This window comes from Pyrus communis, chromosome 8 (genome assembly GCF_963583255.1).
Source record: "Pyrus communis chromosome 8, drPyrComm1.1, whole genome shotgun sequence".
Classification (NCBI taxonomy): domain Eukaryota; kingdom Viridiplantae; phylum Streptophyta; class Magnoliopsida; order Rosales; family Rosaceae; genus Pyrus; species Pyrus communis.
This window is the reverse complement of record NC_084810.1, coordinates 22955146-22971103: the sequence shown is the minus strand read 5'-3', so window position 1 is coordinate 22971103 and position 15958 is coordinate 22955146. Positions and strand designations below refer to the sequence as shown.

Sequence of the window (15958 nt, the reverse complement as noted above, 5' to 3'; positions counted from 1 at the left end):
TGACAAGAATGGTGTTTGATACTTGTGGTGGGAAATATGTTGAATACCCACGTTGTCCTTGGATAATTTTTAATAAAAAAAAAGTGGAAGAATAATTAACCATCCACAACGTGTGCATTTGAAAATTCATTTAAAACATGTAAAATTACAATTTAGTCTTATTTTGTTTGGTCAATTGTTCATTGTTCTTTTCCATCAAAGTGAGAGCATTGTGGAAATATTGAAAGTTTCACCATTTTTTATTTTTACTTTATATGGTGATGATTTACAATTGGATTTTTTGCATTTTTTACCTCTCTTTTCATTGACAATTTCGTCAAATTGGCACCGATAAGATTGGTGTTTTAGAGCTATTTTTCTTGTAGTGTGAATTTATGTGGGATTTTGTAAGGGAATTTGGGTGACCATTTGGATTAATGAAACCAGGAATTCGAATTTGGTTGCCATTGCATCTAGTGGGTATGCTTGATTGCCGACGTACTTTGTTCATATATACCGAGGTTTTACTGTATTTAGTCGTGGACGATAACCACAAGGACCATGCATGCATGCATTTCCTTCTTATTTTGCTTCACTCTCTTCGAATACCACGTGCTGGCATTTTTTCTTCAATGTGCAGTGCACGGGGAGCAAGATAAATAAAAACTCATCCTCTCCTTCCCTTTTCGGCCTGCATCTTCTTAGTTCTTTTTATTTTTCTTTCTTGTGCAGGTTCAACAGTGCACAGTTCCTTGCCTTTTGCGGCTACCACCGCCCAGTGGGGCTCGAGCGTTTCTTGTTTTTTTTACCACCAAACTTTTCATCCTAAGAAAAGAAATACATGTTTCTAACTTTTTGTATTATTTTTAGACCTTTTAGACAAAATGGTCTCTGGAATACATTTAACTCCTCATTTTGGTCCCTAAAAAACGATAGAACTAGTCTCTGAGCTGTCCACTGTAAATCACTTTGGTCCCTAACTTACGTAGAATAAAAAGCCATTTCGAGGGAGAACTCTTGCTCACAAGCTCCGTCTAGCCGGAGCAGTAGCAGGAAGGATAGGAAGACTTGGTAGTGCCTTCTTGCGGCCGGTAGACCACATGTAACACAGATGGCGAGCTCCCTCTAAACCATGTTCAAGTGTTCTGTTTTACTTCCTGTCGTCAAATCTGTCAAATTTGGCAAACGAGGAGCCCGTCCTTACCGTACATACGGCGCGAAAACACAACTTGTGAGCATATGTTGGGTCAACATGCCTTTTGATGAGGTAAAAGTGGAATTCGCACACTTGAAGCGGCAAACACAAGCAAAGCAGGAAACAATAAACAGTAACAAACAACGATGTATGTCATGATCCAACAGTTTCAGTTTCATGTCATTGTCAACTAAGTTAAGTTTTACACAGTTTTCTCAAGTTATATACATGCCCTACACGGTAAGTACAACGAGCAACTTGAGCTGAGCTAGTTTCTTCAATAGAGGCGTCTAGATAATTAAGCGACCTAGAGAAAAGAGATGAATATGGACATCCGTAAACCTGGCCTCCGACACGACATTAAGGCGACTACACTAAACAGTAACTCCCTACTGACTGACAACATTAACCAGAAACACAACCGGTGGTGGGTATTACATACCATGCTAAAGGAGGTTACTCGGGATCACTCTCCGCATCCTGAAAGCTGAACTCTCTATGTGAACCTAGCTTGAGTAATACCATTCCTCGATTCTCTTCCCTCCATTGAATACCTTCATTCTCAGCAAGTTCGATGACCTGCACAAACCAAGCAGTAAGAAAAATATTGAACGAAGCTTATATTTTTAAGGTTGAGAGATCAAATAATCCAATTAAAGCAACCAAGATATACTTTGGACAGTTCTAAGATTTCTTCTTACAATGTTTCCATAAAATGGGAAGGTAAAATTCAACGATTGTTACTTTCATTTATTACGCTATAACCAAATACTCCCATGGCAGGGGAAGAAGAGAAATAAAACCTCATTGTTATGAAAACTCAAACTTCCCAAAAAAAAAAAACAGTTGTTAGCGTTCAACCGTTCCAAAAAGCATATCCCTAATCAATATACAATCGAGTTAAATAACACCAAAAGTACAGTAGCAATAAACAAAAAAGGCACCATCATAAAGTAAGAGACATTTTATTTACACATACATTAACTCGGGCACCAGTTTGATCAGTTTAATATGCATTACCAAGCACCCCACTATTTCCCCAAAAAATTCATGCCAAAGAGAATTTAAAACCCCTACCGATTGCTTCAGCTTTGACCTTCCATAACCATGTGACCCGCACCCTGTGATAACCCTGAGGAATTGAACCGCTGTACCAGAGCAGACAAGTAAATAGACCATACCTAATAAAATTGCAGATCAAAATTGTTCAAAGAGAAAGCAAAAAGAAAATTGCAAACACTTACATTGTGCATAAGTTCCAAACAGTAGATGGATTTTTAAAAGTTTCATGGCTTGTTTGACATGTTGCCCATGCAAATCAATTGTTATCACATTTTCTATGCCCTTGTTTCTGCAGATTAGAACATTAGCTTAGTTTGTCTACAAACACAAAATGCAAGAGTTGCATAAGACAACAACTATTTTCATGCCATCATTGCACCAACCTAGCTTTAAAGATTTCCTGGCTTGCCTTTTCGTCAGCTGCTTGTGCCAATTTAGTTTGTACCTTCGCCTAGCCAATCGAAAGATAAGAGGTAACATTAATATCTCAACTTGAATTCAACTTCTTTTCTATAAAATATAACTAAATACATTACAAAACACTTGTCCTGAGGCTTAGCCCACTTGGAAATAGAACCTTAAACTAACACTCAAGGGGCAACAACCTAGGGTAAGGTTTTTCCTAGACCATTGGGCAGATGAGGAAATTGATAGAGGGAAACTAATGGATGTGCAAGGTGCAAACTTTGAGTTATTGCCAATGCTGCTTTCTTGGATGAAGTCCACAAATCTAGAGAACACACTGGACAACCACTCCACCATCAATAGCAAAAACTGACAAGCATGCCTCATAACACAACATTCTTTTCAATACACAGAAAGCACACTTCCCAAACAACAAAACAACATTGTGCTTTTAGAGAAGCCCAGACCTGCTCAGCAAGGTAACTTGCATGTTCCCGTGCTCCTCTTGAATATGCCGTTGCAGCCTGCAGAAAAATGCTCCCTCATCAGTAAGTTACTGAAATAACCGCTGAAAGTAAGGTGTTAAAACCAACTTACTTTCTGATAGTAGGACCTCATTGAATCCCAGTGCTCCTTTGCAGTTCCTCTGAATGCATGATATTCATCTCCTTGAGCTACACGGAAAAACAAAGATAAGACATTGCTATAGATATAGAAATTTACATATTTGGGTAGATTGAGGCATTGCTATAGTTGGATAGATAACAGTTAATTCAAAAAGAAAACAATAGGATACATTCAATAAATAAACAAATAAATCAAAACCTTCATTCTGAGCAAAATAAACCACTACTATAAAAGGAAATTAATCCCTTGCACAAGAGAAGATGCAAATGCAAAAGAAGCGTCAGGAGTTCGAAGTTCAATACCAAAATTGACCTGCTGTGCTTCCGCTGAGCCAGAAGTGCAAACATCATACCTAGGTGCCAATGACTGCAATTTAGTTGCAACATTCTTCCAATTCATGGTTTTTGGTTCATATTCAGGACTCTTGGAGATGTTAAACAAAGATTCCAACACCTTTTGAGAGAGATCTGCCGCAGTACTTTTGGGGCTAACAGGAGAATGAGCTTCAGAATCAGTGAGTACCTTTGAATAATTCCTAAAACAAAGAAAACAACATCAGGTTCTATATTTTTAACATCCTCAAAGCAATGAACCAAAGAAATTGAGATACAAATTTTGGTCTAAAAAAGGGACTAAGAAAAATCTATATTGTGCCAAATTTGGCTAAGCTGCATAATAGCATTTAAATGGTGAATGAAATACTTACTACCATAATTAGCACAAACTAAATGTATTTACTGAAAAACAAATTATGACCATCCAGATTGAAAACAATTGGACATCTAGTTTTAGACGATATCAATTGTATCACCGGGAAATACCTCAAAAGGGAACCAAAATGAGTGAATTCTTCAATAACATAATCCACTTATCAATCTCATGATAAGCTAGCATCATATGTAACTAAATGCATGGGCTCTTAATGTTTGAACATAATATTACAGTGCACATCCCATTGCCAGATGGCTGATTAACGTATTAAACATTGTTGACTGTTCCTAACCATCAAAATCATATATGGCCACACACTTGAACATGACCACAGAACTCCATGAAAGTACTACATTTTGATAAGCTTCTCACAGTATGTATGCTCAAAGTTTACATTAAAATAGAAAAAAAGGATAAATTACAGTGTACGGCCTAGGCATTCATCAAGAAAAATTAAAGTTAAAACAAAGAGTCAATCAGAATAATTTAATTGCAAGCATATCCAGCATACCATATATTATCCTGCTCATATTCAGACGAATGCGAAGTGCAATCAGATGCCCTATCTGTCAGCTATCACAAAATTATGCAATCAGTACATATGCAATGAAACACAGAAATTTAAACAAGTATACACAAATGTTTTAGAGGCCAAAATATGTACAAATAACAATTCATAAAAAATAACATGATCAACACTGTCAGTGACTATCCTTCATAAGCCTACGTGTCAGGCCACTTACAAATCTCTTACAGACAACAGCATAAACACATCCCAGTTTCAATAAGACAACCCCTGGAAAACAAGGGTAACGACTACGTCCTATTAAAAAATAAAACCGGTAATAACTACGTCCTCTTCAACTGTTTCAAAAGTGTAATGAATCCAGGGCACCGAGATTGATTAAAAAGAGTCAAACCTAAACCAAGAGACCCGTCCTAATCTGTCAAACCCGGAAACTAATTTTCTATTTGTTAGTCTGTATGTATATTTTGTGTGTGCGCATGTGTATGTGTGTGTTTGAGAGACAGAGGAGAACGAGGTGATGGTGTTGCTTGCTGCAATTTAAAAATACAAAATACACCAAAAAAGACAAATGTTTTGATAGGTTAAAATTTCTAAATGACATCACACTAGTCATGTATACTTAAAATGAGTTGAATCAACCCCAGCCTCCAAAAACTCAGCTCCCCACTTGCAAAGAAGCGAGCAGAGCATAATATTGAGAGGAGTCTTTGTTCTTCCATATTCAGAGGAGTCTTTGTTCTTCCACAGGCCACAGTATAGTAACTTCTGGTGAGGGACTGATAAGAACAGATTCTTAGCAAAATATAAACAAGTACAAGAAAGCATCTAGAGATGGTCCTGAATAGTACGAAATAAAAGATGGTTCACATCGATAAAACACAAATACAAGAAGCAAATGAAGAGCAAAAATGAAGGCCGCCCTAAATCTGTCATGTGGGCAAAGGGTGTTCTACTTTTACTGTCTAGGGTTTTAAAATACAGGATGCTGGCTCCAGCAGGCCCATTAGTCTTTCAATTTCCTCGTTCTACAAGAATTATATCCTTCTTTAAGGATTTTAGGTTTAAGTCTTTATAAATTACATCCTTGTAACTCTCTGGGTACAGGTTTAAAGATTAACAGAATTGCTGGAGCTTTGCTTCTATCTAGGTTTGTGTGATGCAACCTTACCCTAGGAGTGATTTCTAAACCCTACAGGTGTGATGTTAGTAGTTTCTATCCTTTTGATCTTCCTTTATCATTTTTTTCAAATATCCACTGTGCGTTCTTTCTGCAACTCATAATTCAAAAAACTCAAACTATGCAGGCGAGCTATCAATTAAATGTTCCGCACAATGAAAATGACTAAGAGCACAACTTTCACTATTATGTTTAACAATTATCTTCACACATTTACGAACACAAAAAAAATATACTTACAGTGTCAGACTGTTCAAAGGGATGTCTACTATCTTCCTTAAAAAACATGCTATAGTTAGAACTACTACTGGACTGTTCATACGAGGAAGAGACCTCAAGCAATGCATCCAGGGCCTGAAGAAGCATATAAATAATCATCAGATTACAACAGCAACAACCTATAGGTTCAAATATGGATTCTCATTAGCTCGGACCAAGTTTCTAAAATGCCCGTGAAACCCAATGATTGTTCTGCAATCATCTTAAGCACTGACGGAAACATAATAGAAACTCTATACCGCAGCTAACTCATCTTCCTTGGCATAGGGCAGCACTTAGTACCTTTTCAACATCATACCCACACTGAACTGCAAAACCAAAATTTCGGGTTATACAATATTTCCACTGAACGCACACCAAAGCAAACTTTCAGACCAAAAGACAATTCATCTTTCATTCATCGCTTTCGTTAGTATGCAAACTGTAGTTCATACAGAAACCGAAAAACCCCGAAATGATATTATCATAAACATAAAAAAACCAACAGAGGATACATACAAAGGACGTCTCTAACAACCGCCAAGCTCAGCTCAGACTCATCTCCAAGCATAGAACAAAGAAACTGCTCAGCTTCCTCTTGCCCAGCAGCACCTCCAATACCAAAACCCTTCAACTTCGTCACTTCTGACGGCGTTGGACCCCTCCTGGGAATCGAGCTCACGTACTCCTTACCCAAAACCGTCGATACCGTTCCGGCGGCCGCCACAACCCTCTTCTGCTTACCCCTTAAACCCTTCTCGCTCACCAAATTCTGAATACAACCCGACTCAAACCCTTCCGACGAACCCGAACCCGAGCTCGAGCCCGAACTCGAAGCCGCGTCCGATCCAGAAACGCCACTCGCTGTGGAGCTCGTGAATGGCTCTTCGGAACATTCAGCCACAGCCCGTTCCAAAATCTCCGCGGCCTTGCCCGCGTCGCCATCGGCTTCGCGATATGCATAAGTGGCGTCGTCAAGCGATACCGACGAGAAAACCTCCATAAGCGAGCGGATCACCTTCTGCTCTTCATCTTCCTTGGCGACCGGCGTCGGAACCGCCAAGCTCTTCTTCCTCCTCCTCCTCTTCGTGTGCTTCATCGCCGCTGCTGAAACAGCTAAAGTTTGACCGGAATCCGTCACGATGCCGACGATTGGACGAATACAAAACCCTGGCGCGAAAATTCGGTTGGGGGATATGAGCTTCTGCGAGAATAGGGTTTCTGAAACCGGCCGGTGGACGAGGAATCAGATCAGAAACCCCAGGTTGGAGAGGCGGAGCGGGGGTAGAAACGGAGAATTAGAGAAGGGGATATGGCTAATTTAGGGATTTCCGAAAGTAAAAGGAGGTAGTGGTAGTGGTGAGCCGTCCGGGTGGGTGGGGGTTGGCGAGTGGTTAACAGGGATTAATGTTTTATTTGTTTGTTGGTTTATCTGGGGGACGGCTTTTTGGAGTTCCCTTACTAAAGGGCAAATGATTTGGTCCGAAATGTACAGTAATACGAGATATTACTTTTTATATTTTGATCATATTAAAAGGGTTTGGATTTTCGTGGGATCTTTTTTTATGAGGATCTTAAAAATCTATTTGGATCATACTGAAAGAATTCAAATCTTTATTGAATTTTCTTTGTGAGGATCTCAAGAATTTATTTTGGTTATATTGAAAGAATTCGGATCCTCACCAGATCTTCTTTGTGAGGATTCTGAGAATCCATGAATCATGTCCGTATATTGTGCAGTTATATATTATTTTAAATATCTTTATTTATAAATAAATATAAACAGTACTTGATAATGTAACGAACATTAAATTACAAAACTATTTTCCGATTATTAGGGAATCTGTGGGGCCAGCCAATCATTTCACTGCTGCTGTTGCTAGCGTACACGCGGTGGAAATTAATCGACTTTTTTCATTTACTGCTGATTGATTTAACGAGTGGAGTTTTATTTATAAAAACGAAAAGCTAAACAGACCTACTGTTTAACCTAGCCAAAACTATAAACTAAACATCGTCAACAAAAACTTCAAACTGATATTAGATCCTGTAAATACTAATTTCTAAACTTCTGCAAAATGAGTTTCACAACTCATGCATTTAATGCAATATGAATCTGCAAAATCAGTTTCACAATTCATGTATTTAATGCAATATCAATTTTAAAATCTTCTACAATTCTACAAGATCAGTTCATAATTCGTAACTTCTCACACACTTTTTATGATAGACCATCGAACTGAATAAATCAAATAAAATCACGGTCATGATTAAAAAATAATGAACTTGTGCCGACAACCATTATTTTTGCCGACACTATGTGATGGACCGAACCCCAAATTGATTACAGCTTAATGGGCCACAACTGGCCACAACTCCGCCCATCAGGGCCGTATAATGCTCGGATAGGCCCGGCATAATTTACACGTTTTGCCAGTTCTCAATCGAAAGAAATACTAGTATGTTACGACTTGCCCTAAAGGGGTCCGATTGCTGATAAGATAACCGCCACATTCATTAGTAATTGCAACTAGGAGTAGAAAGGAGTAAAAATTCTCTCAGAGAAAGCAACTTTGTTTCTTCTTTTATTTTTGCATTGGGGTTTTACATTGATCTAAACAGTAAAGATACACACATCTTCGACATGACGCAATCCCGCGTAAGGTTATGGATGAGGAAATTTACTGCTACACTGTCGAGAATCATGGCTTACCGGCAGTGTCAATGATTTGAACTGGTTCTTCATTGACAGAGACGGGCAACAATTTAGGCTGTGTCGCGTATTGAGGGAGGACACCCTGTTCCATTGACTTGGGAGGAGAACTTGGCAGATCCCGTTGAGGTTCCTGAGCAAGGCACTTTGTTGTCTGCTTAGCTGCTCCTAGGGATGCATGAAATTGCTCATGTCCTGCTATGTTCACAAACTTAAACCTGTCATCTTTTCTTTCGTGGCAATTAGCGCACTGCATTTTTCTCCTCTGCACCTCTTCACGAACTCTCTGCAAAACATAAGGTGAGAGACTACAATTAGATATTTGTTAAACAAAACAACGTCCGCTCACTATCGAAACAATTAGTGAAAACTTCATAGTTATAGGTAGTATGACAACTACGAGACGAAAATCTACAGCAGAATAAGTGTGAGCACAAACACGACCACATAATCAGCCCTTTCACCAGAACTTATTCGCCTCTATTGCATTTTTTATAAGCAAAGACACATGCCTAACGCGTAAATATTCTTTATTTTTTATAAGTGTTCATACAATAAGATCTCTGCATGAATCTTTACTGTGAAATTGCTTGAAAACAACAAATACTTCATAACTGTTACGAAGACATTGAAAACAGCAAAATATTTCATGAGACACTAAAGAACATGGAGTCACATTTCCTACGCAAAGTTAAGTTCTGCAGATGGCTGAATGAAGCCTACAGGCCTCTCCCATTAGCATCTGTTAGTGAACTACAATGTGGAGAGCTACTTATCTTCACCATCCATCACGGAATATGTGGTGGAAACATCTCACCTACATTCAACTTAACATTCGCCGATGCACCCAATTTGGAAACTGATCATATTTTTAGTCTAGGTTGAGAAAGCATAAACTGGAAACCACAATTTCACATAGATATATGCACTTTTTTCAGCAGCATAACAACATGATCCGGCTATAATAATCGCTCAATATACAAGAACATAAGTTAACCAAATCTATGATATCGAAATACGAATTCCAAACTTTATAGACAGTATTAGTGGCATAAGTTTTACACTATTGAATAAATCTACACACTATCCCACAATCCAAACCGAAGCAATCAGGAAGAGAACAATGGCAATGAAAAATAAGGCACACCTGCAACAACTTGGAATCAAACTTGGGCAATCCTATTTGCCCAACAGTCAATGACCCGAAAAGGTTGCCGAGCAATGCAGCATCAGGCACAGTCAAGCCATTAACAAGCCCGGCAACAAACCCACCAAGGAAACTGTCTCCTGCGCCCGTCGGATCAACCTGGTTCGTCGGAAAAGGCGCAACTTCCACCTCACCGTCTCTCCAATAAACTTTACACCCACGCCTCCCATTCGTCACCACAACACAGCAGAGCTTCCTCACCTCCTCCACCTCCATAAGCAATGCCTCCTCCGCCGACGCCTTCAAAACCCCAATTCGAGGCAAGAGATGGAAGAATCCACTCTCCTTCAAACCCACAAGCTTCACAGTCCCGTCGACTCCGTCGAAAGCTCGAATCAGAGCCTGAATGTCCACGAACACAGTGTTGCAAGTCTCAACCAACTTCTCCACCGTCTCAACGGTGATCTCGCCGCCGACCCCAACCGCCATTCCGAAATCAAACCTCGATTCGGGGAGATCCGAGGGCCTAATCGGGCCGCAAGCTCTTACCCGTTGCAGAACCCGGTCCTGGCGTTCGTCACCGCCGACGCCGGAATCAAAATGCGCGTGGAAGAGAGTGGTTTTGCAATCGGGTACGACAATCGGGTCACGCGGGACCGAGTAAGCAAAGTCCGACCCGACTTTGGAGACCAAATCGTAGGGAACGGATACTCCATCGAATACATTGGAGATGAAGGAAGCGGCCCCGCCGAGAGTCTCAGCCAAAACGACGCCGTCTTTGATTAAAACGTCGTGGCAGTAGTTGCCGGCGATTAGGACCCGGGGAGCTGAATTGGGTCGATTTCCGTCTCGGCCCATTTGGGGTTTGGCGGGTTTGGATTCGATTGTGTGATCCGCAGGTGGGTTTTGGAATCATGGGTTAGAAAAACAAAGAATAAGAAGATGGTTAGGGTTTGAGAGGCACCATTGAAGAAATGAGGGGACAGAGAGAGAGAGAGAGAGAGAGAGAGAGAGAAGACTGGAAAGAAGAAGTTTTGGACTTTTGTACGTGCAGGTGTCGTAAAGAATATATAGTGCATGGGAAATCAGTGGCAGGGGATGAGATCGAGGGACGGAGGGTGACTGCTGCTGACGGCCCTCCGTCAAAGCTACTTTGGTTTGCGGAAAGGGGAGGACGACTGGTGGGGACCGTTGGGAATTGTCACCTTAATTTGTAATTGTCACCTTAATTTGTATTTAATATTTTGTTTGTCTCTTAATAACGAAGATTGTGTCATTAAAAAAAAAGAATATTAATGAAACAATTAGTACGGTTCATTTTTAACAAAAAAATTATTTTTAACTTTAAAAATTATTTCTGATATTATTCACTTACATATTTATTTTATTATTTTCATTAAAACTAAAATTTAAGGATTTTTCGTTAGTTTTCTTATAAAAACAAAAAAAAAAATTGTGTTTGCATCAAAATCTCTCATGTCACGTCGACATTCTAATCGTCATCTCTCTCTCTCTCTCTCTCTCTCTCTCTCTCTCTCTCTCTCTCTCTCTCTCTCTCTCTCTCTCTCTCTCTCTCTCTCTCTCTCTCTCTCTCTCTCTCTCTCTCTCTCTCTCTCTCTCTCTCTCTCTCTCTCTCTCTCTCTCTCTCTCTCTCTCTCTCTCTCTCTCTCTCTCTCTCTCTAAAGACCCGTTTTCCTCATTGTCATCACTCCGTCAATGGTGAGCATGTTGTCCTCTCCACCCCAGTCCAAGGTCTAGGCTACGAAGGTGACGGAGGACAAGCAGGTTTTGCTCCTGAGGGACATCTAAATTTCACTCCTTTGTTTTCCAAACTCTAAAGTTTACTCCTTTTTCTTGAGAGATTATATTCACACAACCCAAATTACTTGCCCCATTCTTTTATTTTTTAGATATTCTACACACCGCTAACACTTGATAAAAAAAAATTAAAAAAATTAAGAGTGTAAGCAAAGTAATTTGAGATGTGTGAATATAATCTATATTCTTCTTTCCCTTATGTAGACGAGAAAATCACTCAAATCCCACGCTTCTTCTGAACTCAGCAACCAAGATTCAAATATGCATAAGGAATTTCAGTCAAACGAGAAAACCTTCAGTCAATTAAACCACATTCGCTTCACCCAAGAACCCACATTTATCCAACTCTTTCCTCCTATTTTTTGGACTAAATTTTGTACTGAAAAACAAGAACAATCATGTGTGAAGGAAAACATTGAAGATCAGGAAGCGTAAAGCTACAAAATCATTTGGGTTTTGGGAGTCTTTGGATTTGTTTTGTTAAAAGTTATAGTTATTAAGGGTATATTGGTACTTTTATATCAACTTTTGGTTATAATTACCATAAATTTTAAAAGTTAGCTATAATTCTATATAGAGTTTAAATTTTAGTTATTTTTCCAAATTTCCCAAAACTGAGAAAGAAATAACAAACCAAAACGCAAACGTCATCAAGAAGCTAGCCAAACAGAGGATAAGGAAGGAATCACGATTTTCGCACCCTCATTTTCTCCGATTACATTACGTCTTCTCAATTTTATGCTCAGGTAGTTGAGCAAACATCAAAGCATACGAACAGGGAGAGCGATGCAGATGGAGTAAATGAAAGCCTGAATTTCGGCAATTCACTACCCTAAAGCAGTTCACACAACAGAACATCCATCAGGTTTTTGCTGTGTACTTCTACAAACGCACCACTGCTAACAGCAACCATCCAACAACACAAGGCTTATAACACGGTTACGACTACTTACGAGCATTGTCCCCCTGCACCCGATGTTTCAAGTTCGATTCCCCTCCTCCAATACTTGAATCAAAATACAATAAAAACAGCTAATGTCCAACACGAGACATGGGAATGTGATTCCGTTTCATTTATAACCATCTAAAATGGCCTATTATATTACAAATTTCAAGACTTTAGAATACAATTCTCACTCCAACAGTCCAACTTCAGTCACCTCATTAGCCATTTTCAGACACAAATAAAATCAAATCAAATAAAGTGGCCTAAATCCCTTTCAGGCCACTCTTTTAAACCCGAAAGGACTTATTGAAACCTAACAAGTTCATCTTTATATTGGAACCCGGCAACTGAACTTTAAATATATACACAGCATCGATTTAATGTCAAACATTCGTATGTTGATAACTTTAATTTTCAGACAGAGCAGACGGGGGCAATTTACTATATGGTTGGCATGTGCAGGAAGAAATCATATTCTAAGTTCCTCTGAGTATTGGGTGCTAGATATTCACAAGGAATTAAGAAAAAGGTAGCCATCCTAATACTGGCAACATGTTTATCAAGATACTTCCTAATTTCTATTTCTCAAATCATAGTTCAAAGCTTCACATCATACTTCATAAACAAGAGATTTATTTGGCCGTGCCATTGTCGGAAAGTAGGGAAGCAGGCACTGGAAGATAAATTACATAAATTCTAGATTTTTAAGTTTCTAGTTATAGACAAGATATAAAAGTAAACAAGAACAGATTTTAAGTAGAACTGAAGTTCTTACAGAGATCACACGAAGGCAAGTTGGCCAGCCAATCAAGTTGTCTTATTTACTAAATGTTGGTCAGGATTTTATACCAGGCTTATGCAGGTAACTAATGCAGCAAACTCGTCAATCAGAGCGGATACCGCCCATAAAGGTCCTTGGATCAGGGCAGCCTCCATTGAACTGGGCTTGTGAGAAATCAAAGCCTGGGTTCTGCAGAGGGCCAAAGAATCACTTGCTATATTATCAGAAAATTCATCAAAGAGCATATTTGGGTGAGGTTCATATGATCGGTAGATAACCAGAAAACATTGGTTTTCTTAGCAATTTAAATATCAAATCAGTGTCATGGGTAGAGTTCTAGTTAAGGTAACTAGAATTAAACTAAGTTGAAGGCAATAAGGTTACTTAAATCCTGCATCAACATTTTTGCATCTTCGTTGTCCCATTTTTGCATCAACATTTCATCTTGATAGAAAACCAAGCTAATCGCCTTTCTAGTGAAAACTACTGTATACAGGTAAAATTGTGTCAACATTCTCCTTTCTTTCCTATGAGTAAAATTCAGCATGTGAATTTTTGGGTACAACGAACAATAAATCGCCACATTCTAATCTAAGAAAGCCTAGTGAAATTATAGACCAATGGAACATAATGCACCACACAATACTGAGCCTTGCATCTCCTATTATCGATTACCTCACAATCACATTTTTTATGCATCCAAAATCCCATTCATTTTTCAAAATCAATCTCCTTGATATAAAGAAACGCTTGCTAGCGTATCTCACACCACAAGGAACACTAACATAATGAACAAGCTTCACATTTATCTCATGAATTCAAAGAGTAATACATAAATACATAGAGTGAGAATAAGATGCATAAGAGTAATTCACCTCTTCTTGAAATCTCTGAAGCATAAGGCGCTTCTGCTCAAGATCCGTGGAGTAAGGATCGAGCTGACCCTCGCCCACTATAGGCGATGCCCATGTCTGGCCTTTGTCCCTCTTCTGCAGTGTTATGTGCATTATATCATCCTCTACCATATCATTAATAACAAAATCAGCATAAAATATCCAAAAAAAAAAAAATTAGAGAAAATATGAAAAATTAAAAACTAAACACTAATTACCTAGTGTCCAGAAAGAACAGTCCGTCTTCACTGGGCAGGTAAGGTCATGCTGTACACCCCAAACCGAAAAACGCACCGTTTTAAACCAAATACCAAAAGCTTCAATCTTTTCTTGAAAATGAATCAAATTACATTGAATTTACTCACATTGAGGTACGGAGGATTGCCTTTGATGCCGAGTTCGACGTGCTTCGACTGAATTTTGCAGTAAAATTGCTTTGAAGGAACATTTGGGGGTAAATTTATGTACATATTTACCTCCTCTAGGGTTTGGTCCCATTCAAACACCTTCTGACCTAAAATTTTAATCCGAACACAAAATTAAATCGCGGAGAACCAAAAACAACTACGAAAATTGGAAAAGGAGAAAGATTTACCATTGTGAACGAAGCTATGGCGCTTCTCCGGTGCCAATTTCTCGGCCATTTCGTGAGCTAGGGTTTGCTTCTGCTCTGCGTTTTGGTTCCTCCGTTCGCGCGCTTATCTTTCTCTTTCCTTTGTTCATGAAGCTTCTAACGCAAAAGTTTGATATTCTCAAAACCATCCCTAATATTTAAGAAACCTCATGTTTATTGCCCCCTTTATTTTTGTGGATCATGCTTTACCACACTAGTTTTCGTAATTTTATTATTATTCGGTTGCAAGTTTTTGTCATTTCCATTAATGCCACACATTGCAACTTTTGTTTTTCTTTCCCTGTGTTCTTAAATCCAATTTTCCCATGCTTTGCTTTTCCTTTTTGGTTTGGCCCAAAAGTTACTTATTTGAACTGCTAATCAATTAATACAAAACATCTTGTGATCCTCTAAGTCTTAACCCTCTGCATAGTTTCATAATGTTGTTTACCGACAATCTGAAATTGAAGCATAATTAACTGTTGAATCTAAAAGATCTAATACTAATTAAAGTAACAAACACACCATATTTGGTTATGACACCATGGCTAATGAATGTATTATATTATTCATATAAATTTTCTTTTTTCCATAAAATGATCATATGGATTATAATTAATAAGAAAGAAATATACTAATACATATAACATATTTTTCAATTAACCTATCTTCTTCCTCAACCGACGTCACCACACACAGTAAATCCGTATTTTGCCACAATGTCAAGCCCAAGCATACCCCTATATCATTTGAAGGATTATGAAAATACGTAACTTCTGGTCCAATCATCTATAAACACATGTATTAGGTCGGTTTCGAAACTTTGCGTAAGGAGAGTGTATGTTCGAGTTTGCAATTCACCCCATAGTCGTCTTTTTACCATGGAGTCACATACTCAAGTTTACAAGAAGCCTTTTTTGACTTTAGACTAAAGATATCCATGATATTCTTGGGAAGATATGCAGTGGCATTATTGACATGTAAAGTAAAAAAGGCACCAATAATGAATTCTAACAATAAAATGAATGAATGAAATAATGCCTCATAGCGAAAAAATTTGGAGTTTATAGGATCAAATTACACACAATACATGCATTTACTTAA

General features: G+C 38.6%; 3 protein-coding genes across 3 annotated transcripts; all 3 read right to left on the bottom strand.

The window, feature by feature from the left end:
* Positions 1-1325: 1325 nt before the first annotated feature.
* On the bottom strand, positions 1326-7370 carry LOC137742248 (SMR domain-containing protein At5g58720-like). Its single transcript, XM_068482066.1, has 11 exons — positions 6463-7370; positions 6247-6272; positions 5926-6039; positions 4491-4552; positions 3571-3803; positions 3239-3315; positions 3109-3165; positions 2620-2687; positions 2419-2525; positions 2252-2322; positions 1326-1753 (listed from the first exon to the last, which is right to left on the bottom strand). The coding sequence occupies exons 1-11, from the start codon at positions 7040-7042 to the stop codon at positions 1631-1633; spliced, it is 1518 nt and encodes a 505-aa protein (XP_068338167.1). The 5' UTR covers positions 7043-7370; the 3' UTR covers positions 1326-1630.
* Positions 7371-8504: 1134 nt separating this feature from the next.
* LOC137742247 (inositol 3-kinase-like) lies at positions 8505-10795 on the bottom strand. The gene is made up of 2 exons (XM_068482065.1): positions 9804-10795; positions 8505-8942 (listed from the first exon to the last, which is right to left on the bottom strand). The coding sequence occupies exons 1-2, from the start codon at positions 10659-10661 to the stop codon at positions 8646-8648; spliced, it is 1155 nt and encodes a 384-aa protein (XP_068338166.1). The 5' UTR covers positions 10662-10795; the 3' UTR covers positions 8505-8645.
* A 2388-nt stretch (positions 10796-13183) lies between these two features.
* Positions 13184-14987, bottom strand: LOC137742246 (uncharacterized). The gene is made up of 5 exons (XM_068482063.1): positions 14837-14987; positions 14607-14755; positions 14460-14508; positions 14224-14366; positions 13184-13537 (listed from the first exon to the last, which is right to left on the bottom strand). The coding sequence occupies exons 1-5, from the start codon at positions 14883-14885 to the stop codon at positions 13451-13453; spliced, it is 477 nt and encodes a 158-aa protein (XP_068338164.1). The 5' UTR covers positions 14886-14987; the 3' UTR covers positions 13184-13450.
* Positions 14988-15958: the final 971 nt, after the last annotated feature.

What these genes read in the sequence shown, in the direction of transcription:
- LOC137742248 (XM_068482066.1), bottom strand. Translation starts at nt 7,042, where the DNA reads ATGAAGCACACGAAGAGGAGGAGGAGGAAGAAGAGCTTGGCGGTTCCG. An exon ending in TGAGGTCCTACTATCAGAAA is followed by an intron (nt 3,166 to 3,238) that starts GTAAGTTGGTTT and finishes ATTTTTCTGCAG; the next exon opens with GCTGCAACGGCATATTCAAG. An exon ending in CAAGTTACCTTGCTGAGCAG is followed by an intron (nt 2,688 to 3,108) that starts GTCTGGGCTTCT and finishes TCGATTGGCTAG; the next exon opens with GCGAAGGTACAAACTAAATT.
- LOC137742247 (XM_068482065.1), bottom strand. Translation starts at nt 10,661, where the DNA reads ATGGGCCGAGACGGAAATCGACCCAATTCAGCTCCCCGGGTCCTAATC. An exon ending in TTGATTCCAAGTTGTTGCAG is followed by an intron (nt 8,943 to 9,803) that starts GTGTGCCTTATT and finishes TATGTTTTGCAG; the next exon opens with AGAGTTCGTGAAGAGGTGCA.
- LOC137742246 (XM_068482063.1), bottom strand. Translation starts at nt 14,885, where the DNA reads ATGGCCGAGAAATTGGCACCGGAGAAGCGCCATAGCTTCGTTCACAAT. An exon ending in CCATAGCTTCGTTCACAATG is followed by an intron (nt 14,756 to 14,836) that starts GTAAATCTTTCT and finishes TTAAAATTTTAG; the next exon opens with GTCAGAAGGTGTTTGAATGG. An exon ending in TTCAGAGATTTCAAGAAGAG is followed by an intron (nt 13,538 to 14,223) that starts GTGAATTACTCT and finishes GGCCCTCTGCAG; the next exon opens with AACCCAGGCTTTGATTTCTC.